This window comes from Orycteropus afer, unplaced genomic scaffold (genome assembly GCF_000298275.1).
Source record: "Orycteropus afer afer isolate SDZICR_OR568_19922 unplaced genomic scaffold, OryAfe1.0 scaffold00506, whole genome shotgun sequence".
In the NCBI taxonomy this organism is placed as follows: Eukaryota; Metazoa; Chordata; class Mammalia; order Tubulidentata; family Orycteropodidae; genus Orycteropus; species Orycteropus afer.
The window spans coordinates 824,717-838,024 of NW_006922093.1; the positions used below are offsets into that span (position 1 = coordinate 824,717).

Sequence of the window (13,308 nt, forward strand, 5' to 3'; positions counted from 1 at the left end):
TTGAACCGCCACCCTTCTGGTTAGCAGTCAAGTGCCTTAGCCACTATGCTACCAGAGCTCCTAGAGGTAACCAAAACAATGTTCTAAAAATTAGTAGTTTTCTCTGGATAATTGGATTATGATTATTAATATTTTTTGCATTTTCTAAATTGCCCAAGTAGATTTGTATTAGTTTTATATTACAATAAATTTCATTGTTTAGGATTACTTATTATAGATAGTTTTTGTTTTAATATTGCTCTCACTAACAAATTCTCCAGTTGCCTCTGACAAAATAAATTTGACATTGCAATGATTTAACTAAAGCTGAATCATTATATTCTCACAAACATATATACTCAGGAATGTTACATGTGAGCTTTGCCCAGAAGAGTCGTCTAAGAAATGAACAAAACAACAACAACAACAACAAAAACTGAATGCTTCGCTCACTGATTAATTTATTTTTTCAATATTTATTAAGTGTGTTTCCTGGGATGGATACTTCGCTAGATATAGACTTATTCTGAACTTAATTTAATTAAACACAAATTTCAAGCTCATAAGAACATTAGAGACCATCAAGCTGAATCTCTCTGTTTATTGATAAGGAAATGCAGACACATAAGAGAGTGGCAGAGCTGTACTAAAACACACAGGAACTCAGACACAGCCCCTGCCTTCAGTGAATTAGATCAATATATTTACAATGAAAATATGGCCTTGAAATATTTTAAAGAGTGAAAACCATGGTGTAGCAGTAATGGGTAAAAAGGGCATAAATGACAGAAGAGGCTTCATAAAGTCACTGACACTCCATCTGAGAATCAAAGAATAAGGAGGATTCCAACAGGTGACTGGGAGTATTGGTGGTTCAGTGGTAGAAGTCCCACATTCCAGAAAAGGCTCAAATGCCAGAGATCTGGGTTTGATTGCAGGCCGATGCACCTCATGCATAGTCACCACCCATCTGTCAATGATGTTTTTTGTGTTACTATGATACTAGAAGAAGCAGATCCAAACTAAGATACACTAGAAAGAAGCATCTATTTATTTACTTCTGAAAACCTTATGGATAATAACAGTCTGATCAACAGCAGATCATGGGGATGGCATAGGAATGTGCAATATCTCATTCCATTGTGAATGGGAGCAGCTACCAACAATAACCCCAGCAACAACCAAGTGCCTACACAGGAAGGGTCTACCAACCAGAGAAACCAAAGTATAAAAGCACAGAGTTATAAGAAGGTGGCAGTGCTTGCTTAGGGGCTACCCAATGGTTTAGTCTGCATGTAGCATAAAGGGTTTTGGTTGGGTCAGAAGAGTGGTAGTTAGGAACAGTATGTGATAAAGTGCATGAAGTTGGAAATTTTGAGGGATATCAGTGGTCACCTGAGGAGAGCTTTATATGAAAGACTAGAAAATGTGACTGTGAATCAAACTGATAGATTTAAATGGGTGAGTGGCATGATTAGGATGGATTGGAAGGAATAAAGCAGGGAAATCAGTTAAGAGGTGAATGTCATTTACTGGCTGAAAGAGCATTATGGAGGAGATAGCTGTGGGAGAAGAAAAGTGAGAGTAGACTAGAATTATAGTGAAGAGGGAGTATGACAAGCGACCATAGACTTGAGCTTTTGTATTGAAAGTGACCAAGAATTCTGTGCAGGGGTTGTAAACTCAAATGAATTTAAAGGTTAGAAAGGAAAAGAAATATTTACTCCAGGGGTGGTAAGAGAAGGAGTAGTGGAAAACAAGAGGTTCAGATCCCACCTGAAGACATCTAGGTGCCAGTTATTAGACAAAAGAAACTTCTGTGAAATTTACTTGAACTCCAGGCCATGAGTTAAATCTGCAGTGATTCTAACCCTGAATTATTAGGAGAACTTGGCTCCCATCTTAGAATCACCCCTGAAATATAAATTGCCCCAGAATGCAGTTTGAATGTGTATATAGTTTTTAAAAACTCTTCACATGATTCTAAAATGAAGTCATTCCTAGTTTTTTTTGTTTTTGTTTTCTGTTTGTTTGTTTACCTTGAGTGGTTTGGGTAGAGGGTAATGTCAGTTATAAGAACAAAGGATACACAGAAACGTAGATACTTTGTACAATAGATACTAATCATTACTTTGAATACATTGATTAAAATAAGTCTGTTACTTAATTTGTATCTTGTGAGAGGTTCTAAGACTTTCTAGATCCTTCCTCAACCTTCTCAAATATCAAAATGAGATATCTATATAGGCTTCTAAATTGATTGATACCTTTAATTCTTTCCTTGAAGTGAAAGGATTATCCAATTTAAAAATACTTGAGGTATTCAGGACATTCTGAAGCTTTTGATTTAAGGTGTAGCCACATTACCAAAAAGAAAAGTTTCCTTCAAGTTGATTCCTACCCATATGTGCATCTGAGTAGAAATATGTTCCATGAGATTTTCAATGGCTGATGTATATTGTCAGACCTTTCTTCCGAGGCACCTCTGGGAGGACTCAAACTCCAACTTTTCCACGACTAGCTGAGCTCATTAACCATTTGCATCACCTAGGGACTCAATTAGTATAGTGCCTAAGGCACTTGACTGCTAATCAGAAGTCTAGTGGTTCAAACCCACAAGCCACTCCTCGTAAGAAAGGTTGGGCAATCTACTTCCGTAGTGATACTGCCTCAGCAACCCAAGGAGAAGTAGCTATGAGTCGGGTCTGACTTGACAGCACATAACAACAACAATAACAACAGGGACTCCATATGCACATTAAGAATGAAATTTTAGTGTGAATTTGTATTTTCCTATCTCAAGGGAAGCATGGCACTCTCTTGGCCACACGTTCTTTGTCCTAATTCCAACGTGTGTAAGTGCTTAACATACCACAGCAAAAAAACAGTAACACTTTGTACCCTAAGAAAAAACAAAAATAATAATTGTAGTTGAGTTTGGTTGCCCAAATAGTGCAACCATGAGTATTTTCCATAAACCTGATTCCCTAACAATAATTTTGTGCCTTACCTTTACTTTTCTAATGTATAAAGCTATACAAAAATCATGGTCTTAATAATCCTGTGGCAATGTTCTTATATTCCCACCATGGAATATAGCTACCATAAACTTGATAACTTTTGCCATTCATTGTTTTGTCCTTTAAATACATACTTGTATTTCATATTTTGCTATCAGATTCTCTGAAGTCTGGTGTGCTTGGATCTTACCAATGAGCTGTGTTTTTTCCTTCCTAAATGTTCTGTTTCTGACTCTGCCTTTGACTCCAAGATGTTATTGGACTAATTGGATCTGATGGTTTGAAAATTATTTTACTATTGAAAAGACTATCTATAAAACTCACTGCCCATGAATCAATTCGACTCACAAGGACCCCTCTTTGGGTTTCCAAGGTATATCTCTATGAAAGATGATTGCCCAATCTTCCTTCTGAGGAGTGGCTGGTGGATTTGAAAAGCCAGCCTTCTGGCTGGCAGTCAAATGCCTTAAGCACTATATATGCAGCCCATAGAGGTAGGTTAAACAATGGCTCCCCTCAAAAAAAGGGGGGGGGCATCCACATGCCTTTTAACATGTGAATTAACATGTATATGGAAAACAAAGGACTTATGGGATACACAAAAAAGGACTTTGCAGATGTGATTAAATTAATATTCTTCAAATGACGAGATTAACCTGGGTATTCTGGGTGAGCCCTAAATGCAATCACATATATTTAAAAGGGAGATTTGAAGACAGAAAAGGAAAAGGCATTGTGACCACAAAGGGTGAGATTGGAATATTGTGACTACAAGCCAAAGAATGGTGGTAGGCACCACAGCTGGAAAAGGCGAGGCATGGATTCTCCCTTAGGGCTTCTGAGTGAGCACTGTTATCATTCCAGTGAAACTTTCATCAGACTTCAGTATCCAGAACTGTGAGTGAGTAAAGTCATTGTTTTTAGGCACAAGTTTGTTTTAATTTTTTGTATAGCAGCTGCCAGAAAATTGCAAAATAGATTTTGGTAATGAGAGTTGTGCTACTGCAAATATCTATCTATTGATCAATCATTGTTGTTAGGTGCCATCGAGTCGTCTCTGACTCATAGGGACCCTATGCACAGCACAATGAAACACTGCCCAGTCCTGTGTCAGCTCCCAATCCTTGCCATACCCGAGCCCATCATTGTAGCCACTGTGTCAATCCATCTTGTTGAGGGCCTTCCTCTTTTTCACTGACCCTCCACTTTACCAACCATGATATCCTTCTCCAGGGAATGATCCCTTCTTACAACATGACCAAAGTAGGTGAGACAAAATCTGGCCATTCTCACTTCCAAGGAATATCCCAGCTGCAGTTCTTCCAGGACAGATTTGTGTGTTCTTTTAGCAGTCTGTGGTACTTTCATCATTCTTCACTGACATCACAACTCAAAATCATCAACTCTTCTGCGGTCTTCTTATTTGTTGTCCAGTTCTCACATGCATATGAGGTAATTGAAAATACTGTGGCTTGTGGCAGGTGCATCTTAGTCCTCAAGGAGACATACTTGCTCTTCAGCACCTGAAAGAGGTCCTTTTCAGCAGATTTGTGCAATACAATACATCATCTGATATCTTCACAGCTGCTTCCATTGGCATCGATTGTAGAACAAAGTAATATGAAGTCTTTGACAACTTCAGTCTTCTCTCCATTTATCATGATGCCGCTTATTGGTCCCATTGTGAAGATATTTGTTTTCTTTAGATTGAGGTGCAATCCATACTGAAGACTATAGTCTTCTACCTTCCTCAGTGCTTCAAGTCATCCTCACTTTCAGTAAGCAAAGTTGTGTCATTGTTGTGGTTACCTAGTGCCACTCTGACAGGAATATACCACAAATGGGATGACCTTAACAAGCAGCAGTTTATTCTCTTACAGTTCGGGAGGCTAGAAGTCTGAGTTCAAAGTGCCAGACTCTAGGGGCTGGATGAAAGCTTCTCAGCCTTGGGCTTCATCTCTGCCTCTTGCTCCTGGCCCACTGAAGCTAGAGGCATCTCTTCACTCAGACAGCTACTGGCTGCTGAGGTTAACAAGCCCAAGCCACCAATAAAATGGCACAGTCCTGATGTTACTGAACCACATGGCAGGCCAGTGATTCAAATCCATTGAAAGAGCCAGGATCATCAGAGCATGGGAGACTACTGAACAACAACTCAGCTACATGCAGGGTCCAAGCGTGCCATAAACTAGAGACTATGCCCAAGACTTCTCCTTATATACGGGAAGCAGAACACATTCCAAAGGCAGCTACTCAGCTGCTTGTGGTATATCCCACCATGGAGTTGATTGCCAGTCTCATCATGGGCAATAAATACCACCAGCTGCCCAGCCACTCAACTAGGCCCAGCCAACTTGACATATAAATTTAACTACAGCAGTCACATATCACAGGTTAATGAGTCTTTGTCCAATCCTGATGCCACATTCTTCTTCATATAGTCCAGCTTCTCAGATTATTTGCTCAGCATACAGATTGAATAAGTATGGTGAGAGGATATAACCTTGACACATTCCCTTCTTGATTTTGAACCATGCAGTATCCCCTTGTTCTGTTTGAATGACTGCCTACTGGTCTATGTACAGGTTCCTCATGAGTACAATTAAGTGTTCTGGAACTCCAATTCTTCTCAGTGTTATCCACAATTTGTTATGATACACATAATCAAATGCTTTTACATAGTCAATAAAATAGAAGTAAACATCTTCCTGGTATTCTTTGCTTTCAGCTAAGATCCATCTGACATCAGCAATGATATCTCTCATTCTACGTCCTCTTCTTTATCCAGCTTGCATTTCTGGAAGTTCTCTGTCAATATATTGCTGCAACCATTTTTGAATTATATTCAGTAAGATTTTACTTGCATGTAATATTAATGATATTGTTCAATAATTTCCAAATTCTGTGGGATCACCTTTCTTTGGAAAAGGTAAAATTATGGATCTTTTCTAGTCAGTTGGCGAGGTAGCTATATTCCAAATCTCTTGGCATAGCCAAGTGAGTGCCTCCAGCATGGCAACCCTTTGTTGAACCATCTCAATGGGTATTCCATCAATTCCTGGAGACTTGTTTTTCACCACTTCCTTCAGTGCAGCTTCGACATCTTCCTTCAATACCATTGGTTCTTGATCGTGTGCCACCTCCTGGAATGGATGAACATCAACCAATTCTTTTTGGTGCAGTGACTGCATAGTCCTTCTGTCTTCTTTTGATGTTTCCTGCATCATTCAATATTGCTCATAGAATCTTTCAATATTGCAACTCATGGCTTAAATTTTTTCTTCAGTTTTTTCAGCTTGAGAAATGCCAAGCTTGTTCCTCCCTTTTGGCTTTCCAACTCCATGTCTTTGTACATTTCATCATAATTGACTCTGTCTTCTCAAGTTGCCCTTTGAAATATTCTGTTTAGCTCTTTTATCTTGTCTTTTCTTCCATTTGCATTAGCCACTCTTTGTTCAAGGGCAAGTTTCAGAGTCTCTTCTGACATCCATTTTGGTCTTTTCTTCCTTTCCTATCTTTTTTTAATGACTTTTTGCTTTCTTCATAGATTATGTTCTTGATGTGATCCCACAATTCTTTTGGTTTTTGGTCATTTGTGTTCAGTGCATCAAATATATGCTTTATTTGGTCTCTAAATTCAGGAGGGATATAATCAAGGTCATATTTTGGCTCTCAAAGACTTCTTTTAATTGTCTTCTACTTCAAGTTGAACTTGCATATGAGTAGTTGATGGTCTGCTCCACAATCAGCTCCTGGTCTTTTGGCTGAAGATATTGAGCTTCTCCATTGCCTTTTGCAACAGATACAGTCAATCTGATTCCTGTGTATTCCATCTGGTGAGGTCCATGTGTATAGCCATCACTTATGTTGTTGAAAAAGGTATTTGCAATGAATAAGTCGTTGGTCTTACAAAATTCTATCATGTGATCTCCAGCATTATTTCTGTCACCAAGGCCAAATTTTCCAACTACCAGTGATTCTTCATTGTTTCAAATTTTTGCATTCCAATCACCAGTGATAATCAACATATCTTGATTGCATGTTTGATCAATTTCAGACTGCAGAAGTTGGTAAAAAAAAAAAAAATCTTCAATTTCCTGTTTGACTTTGGTCATTGGCGCATAAATTTGAATATTAGTAGTATTAACTGGCTTTCTTTGTAGGTGTATGGATATTATCCTATCACTGACAGCATTGTACTTCAGGATAGATCTTGAAACATTCTTCATGATGATGAATTCCACATCATTCCTCTTCAACTTGTCATTCCCAGCATAGTAAATGATATGGTTGTCTGATTCAAAATGTCCAAAACCAGTCCATTTCAGCTAACTAATGCCTAAGATATTAATCTTTATGCATTCCATTTCAGATACTTATGAATTGATCAATCAATAGATATCTGAAAATTTGGAAGTAGCTCTGGAGTGGGATAATGGATAGAGGCAGAGAAAAAGGGAAGAATGAGTCTGAGGCAGAGACTTGGGCCCTGCAAGGAAGACCCAGAGAACAGAGCCATAGGCTCAGAGGGAGGAGCCATGAGCCTAGAGCTTAGAGCAATGGGCTCAAAGGGTGGGGCTTTGAGTTTTGCAATGGAAATTTCCCTTTCGTATTTTGCATTTTCTTAGAATCAGTAATTCCTTTCTTCCTTCCATTTTCTAACTTATGGAATGGGAATGTCTATAACCATTATTCTATCCCACTATTCTGCTTTGAGAACTGATAAACTATTTTGAAGTTTCAGAATTCTAGAAATGGAGAATTTTGCCCCAATATGGCTTATACCCAAAGTCTCATCCATAACTTGGCTTAGATTATGTAAGTGATGAGATTTGGAACTTTTGAGCTGATATTTAGATGATATTTTGAATTTGATTTGATTATGTTGACAGTTTGGGGCATGTCATGTTAAGTTGAATATATTTCATAAGTGAGATTGACATGAATCTTTGGGGACCAGAGGTGAAAGTATGATAAACTATATAATGGTCCCTAAAGTAACATACAAATCCTAATCCCTGGGATCTGTGAATGATGCAATATATGGCAAAAATAACTTTTCAGATGTGATTAAGTTAAGATTTTCAGATGAGGGCATTGTCCTAGATTACTGCTTGGTCCTAAATGAAATCACATGTGTATTTATAGACAGGGGTTGATTTGAAGACAGAAGAGGAGAAGGTAATGTGACCATGGAAGTAGAGATTGGAGTGATGTGGCCAAAAAACAAAGAATTAGCAGGCACCAGCAGAGGGAAGAAACAAATTCTCCCTTAGAGCCTTTGGAGAAAGTGCAACCCAGCTGACTTCTTGATTTCAGCCCAGTGAAACTGATTTCAGTCTTCTCACCTCCAGAAATGTGTGAGAATAATTTTCCATTGTGTTAATCCACCAGATTTGTGGTAATGTATTGTTGTTGCTGTTATGTGCCGTCGAGTTGGACCCAACTTATAGCAACCCCTCCTTGGGTTTCCGAGGCAGTATCACTACGGAAGTAGATTGCCCCATCATCCTTCCGAGGAGTGGCTGGTGGGTTTGAACCACCAGCCTTCTGGTTAGCAGTAAAGTGCCTTAGCCACTATGCTACCAGAGTTGTAATAAAATCAGTTTATTACAACTGATTTAGGACACTGTGCTACACATGATAAGCTCTTTGGCATTTCTACCAAGGATAAGTATTGTCATGTCAAATATCTTAGTTTTGTTAAATTTAGAAATAGCAGACAGGAGACTTAGAGAACCTCACCATGTATGAAGTCTGTGTTACCTACTATGCAGTGAAATATCAGAATTAGGCCAACCAATGCCAGCTATACTGTGCACAGGTTGCTGGGAAAGAAGAGAAATGGGTATCGAGAAACTGAGATTTGTGGAAGTATAAACAGATCAGTGAGGCCATCAAGAAGGTGGCAAAGAACTGTTGGGGTTCAGAGATAAAATCCAGATCCTCCTGCTGTGAACGAATTTTAGTACTGTGTTACCTATTCAGACTTAAAGAAGAGAAAGGGAAAAAAAGAAAGGAAAGGAAAAGAAATAAAATATGATACAGTATATATTGCAAAATTTATATGTTTTTAACAGTTGCAAATATAGACATTTTTTCTGATTGTTTATAAAATAAATTTTCATTTTATTTATGTGGGAAGTAAGTGAGGTATTTAGTTAAAAGGTGAACCTTAATCACCATGTCAGAGTTTATACTTAAAACCAAAAAAATTTTCATGGCTAGATTATGAATTAGAGGGCTTACTCCTTGAAACTGGTGTATTTTTCCCTAATGAAAGTCATGGAACAAAATAAACAGAGGAACAAAACAGAAATAAATGTCACCTTGGACTGATAAATTATAAATCATCTAAATAATGTAGCTGATCATAAAATAGTTTCAAATTCCCCATGAAAAAGTCAGAAAGGAAACATTAATTCTGTGAAACTTTAAAAGTAAATGAATTAGCATATTGACATGTATATTTTGGGAAATGTATGTTTTCTGGGAGTTTGTATTTTCTGGCTTTTTGTATTTAAGTTGCTGAGGAAGTCATCTAGAAGCAGATACCAGGCTTCACAATGACTTCAAACTCTTCAAATAAAGACCTTTGAAAATACCATATGAGTAGGGCCTTTAGATACACTTCAAACTGGGAACTAAACTCAACCACTGTGATTCAACTTTCGGCCAAATGATAAACAGGTTTATAACATTAACAGTAATTTCAGGAAGGTGTGCACCATTAGAACAATCAACCATACAAGATCAAAAGGGAGATCAAAAGGGCAGCACTTGTGCAGGGATAAAGCTTGGGGATAGTTCTGGTGCCATAGAGGTTAAAGCATTTGGCTGTTAACCGAAAGGTTGGTGGTTTGAATTCACCAGTTGCTCCACAGGAGAAAAATGAGACAGTCTGCTTTTGCAAAGATTTACAGCCTTGGTAAACCCTATGGGGAAGTTAACTTCTATCCTAAAGAGTTGCTATGAATCAGAATTGACTTGATGGTGGTGTTTTGTTTTGTTTTTTTAAAAAAGCTCAAAGGGCAAGAAGGAATAGGAGAGAAGGAGGACAAAGGAAAATGTAAACACAGGGAGGAAATGGGAAGAGAGCAGTTATACTGAGGAGATTGCAATGAGTTGCCCAAAACAAAAGGTGCACCAATTGTTGAACGTAAAACCAATTTATTCTGTAAAGTTTAACCCAAATCACCCAAATTACAATGAAAACAGAAGGAAGAAATGTATGTGTTAAAATAGATTAACTGTATGAAGAAAGAAAAAAAGAATACCATGAGCCATTTGAAGGAAAAGAAAAAAATGGGGCAACAGGATGTGATCTAGCTTCCATCATCATGAAAATTGCTTACATCTCCCAAAATACCACTCCCTAAGTATAATAACTTAGTGAGACTCAGGTATTTGCTAGTTTGTATATAAACATCACAGATTACTAATTCTTTGAATATATTATGCCTTTTCTTATGAATTCATAATGATTTGATAACTAACTATCAAATTCCTAATTATCCATGGTATATAGCTACAAATGATATGGAATATGGCACACAGAAAATATATATAAATGTCATTTATAAAACTACATTTATTTTCCCTGAACTATTTGTGGGTAAAGAACAGGTGTTATTCCATCTGAATTACAGATGGGAAAATAAGCAATGAAATGAAATCTTTTCTTCATATTTAAATCGGGAAATTGTGGGAAAGAGGCCTATCTCTGATATTCAGTCAGTACTGAAAAGCTGAAATTCCATTTTCTATTTCTTGAAACATATTCACTTTCCCAAAATATAACGCATATATTCAGAAAATATATCTACCTTCCAAACTCTAACTCAGCCTTTGAGAAATTTATTTTAAACTTCAGCCAAATAACTGTTTTAATTATGCAAGATTCACTAGTTTAATAAACCCACTCTACAGCCCACTGCTCAAAGCCTTTGACAGCAGGATAGTAATACAGCCAGGTCCAAAATGCAAATGGTACCATCTGCATCACTACATCCACTCCAACAGTACCGCTATTAAATGAATACTTCAATCTGCGAAAGAATATGGCAAAGACCCAATCTTTTGGAACCAGATGTGTCTGCTTAATCTCTACCTGATAGAAACACAGAGCTAGTTCAGTCATGGTTAGCTTAATTAATCCATACCCAAAGCTGTCCAATATCTCTGATCAAAGGAATTAACAACCAAAAAGAAAGGGAACAGTAAGAAGACATTAGCTTCCTAAGTACAAATATAAATAGGTATTGAATTAAGTAAACTTCAATGCCCTGATTGTATTGGCTGACCTCTCTGAAACAAACATAAACATTATGATTAAAGACGTATCAACAGAGTGACTTGAGATGTTCACCAAAAGTAGATGAAGTATATAAAAAGCACAGCATTGTAAAATAGATTCATATGTTGAAATGTAAGGTTAATCCAAAATTTTTACAATTTGAAAGTTTACTACCTACCATTTTGATATTTACTGCTGGTAAATTTGCACTAGCCATTTTTGACATAATAATAAATATCAGACAGCATTCCTCTTCTCAATCTTGGAAAACTCTTTCATGTTCTGTATATATCACTGCTGGTCATTTTGTCAGAAGGGAGCAGTCCCTAGAGAAGGATATCATGCTTGGTAAAGAAGAGGGTCATCTGAAAAGGAGAAGACCCTGAGCAAGAGCATTGGCACAATGGCTGCAACAATGGGCTCTATGGCAATAATGGTGAGTATGGCACGGGACTGGCCAGTGGTGTGTTCTGTGCAAGTAGGGTAACTATGAGTCAAAACCAACTTAGTGGTGCAGAACAACCATGACATCAGTCAAATAGGATGAACATGAAATTTTAACCTTTCACAGGTTGACAAATTATGATCCGGAGTTCTGGTGGCACAGTGCCTAAGGCACTTGACTGCTAACCAGAAGGATTGCGGTTCAAACCCACCAGCCACTCCTCGGAAGGAAGGTTGGGCAATCTACTTCTGTAGTGACGCTACCTCGGAAACCCAAGGAGGGGTCGCTATGAGTCAGGGCTGACTTGACAGCACATAACAATAAACAACAACAGGTCACCCCCAGAAGAGGAATGCTTATAAAATGAAAAAGACAATGCTGACCATTATTTGTATGACTTTAACACAAAGCATATTGCAGTTATTGGTTCAGTTCAGGGAAGAAGATATTAATCCTCATATTATCATTGTTCATCTACCCCTTGAGGCTGTATAAGGGAACTCCAGGGCCACAGCATTCTGCAGTGGGTAAGGCAATGACAGCATTTCTAGTCAGAATATGTTTGAAGGTATTGCATGGCATAAAAAATTTATACCAAAACCAAAAAAAAAAAAAAAAAAACCAAACTCTCTGCCACTGGGTTGATTCCAACTCATAGCAACCCCCACTAGGTTTCCAAGGTGGCAAATCTTTGCAGAAGTAGATTGCCTGATCTTCCTTCTGGAGAGTGGCTGCTGGGTTTGAACTGCCCACCTTCTGGTTAGCAGTCAAATGCCTTAGACACTACACCGTCAGAAATTTATAGTGAAATTAAAAAAAAAAAAAAAAAGAACTCTGATGTATTACAGTAGTTCTTTAAAAAATAATTTAAAATGTTTTCTCAGTACTAAGACAAATATATATATATTTGCAGTGACATTTTAGTAAGTAAAAGCCTATTGTACAATAATCCAAAGATTAGCACATACTTTGAAATTACTTTGATTCCTATATTATATATTATTTATATATTTGCATCTGAAGTTAACTGAGGAAGTTTACTATCAAAATTTTGAAATAAAAGCACACTAAACACCAGAAAAATTTTGCTTCCATATAAAATATTTATCATGAGTAAAAAGAAGAAAAAACACACTATTACACACTTACCTTTGATTTGCGTTTTCCTATCAGGTTTCTCCTGCTTTTCAGTCTTATCTTTGTGTATTTCTAGAGAGAAGCAGAATTTATCATTTAAAAACTCTCTTTGAAATAATACAAAATTTAAACCATAACTTTTATCTAAACTTGATTATTCCAGCACAAAGTCTGAATTATTATAGCTAACAATATCCTAGCTGTCTAGAAGGGAGGAGTCTTTCTAACATATTGCTACCAAACATCTTATTGAAGAATTCACTATTGAAATAAGGGGAAAATTGGAATCATCTCAAAATTAGTTGTTTGAATAATATACATTTCAAAAGTAAAAAAAAAAAAAAAAAATGGGAAGAATGGCTAAAGAAGAGAAGTTGAAATTAGGTACTAGAAACTGCAGATCACTCCCTTGAAATCCAGTCACTGCTCGA

At 37.2% G+C, this 13,308-nt stretch overlaps 1 protein-coding gene across 1 annotated transcript in view; it reads right to left on the reverse strand.

The window, feature by feature from the left end:
* Nucleotides 1–13,308, reverse strand: part of TRDN (triadin) — a 164,992-nt gene that overhangs the window by 69,394 nt on the left and 82,290 nt on the right. Inside the window, exon 5 of the mRNA XM_042782913.1 lies at nucleotides 12,890–12,949. Coding sequence (XP_042638847.1) covers nucleotides 12,890–12,949 — 60 coding nt within the window. The remainder of the gene's footprint in view (nucleotides 1–12,889; nucleotides 12,950–13,308) is intronic.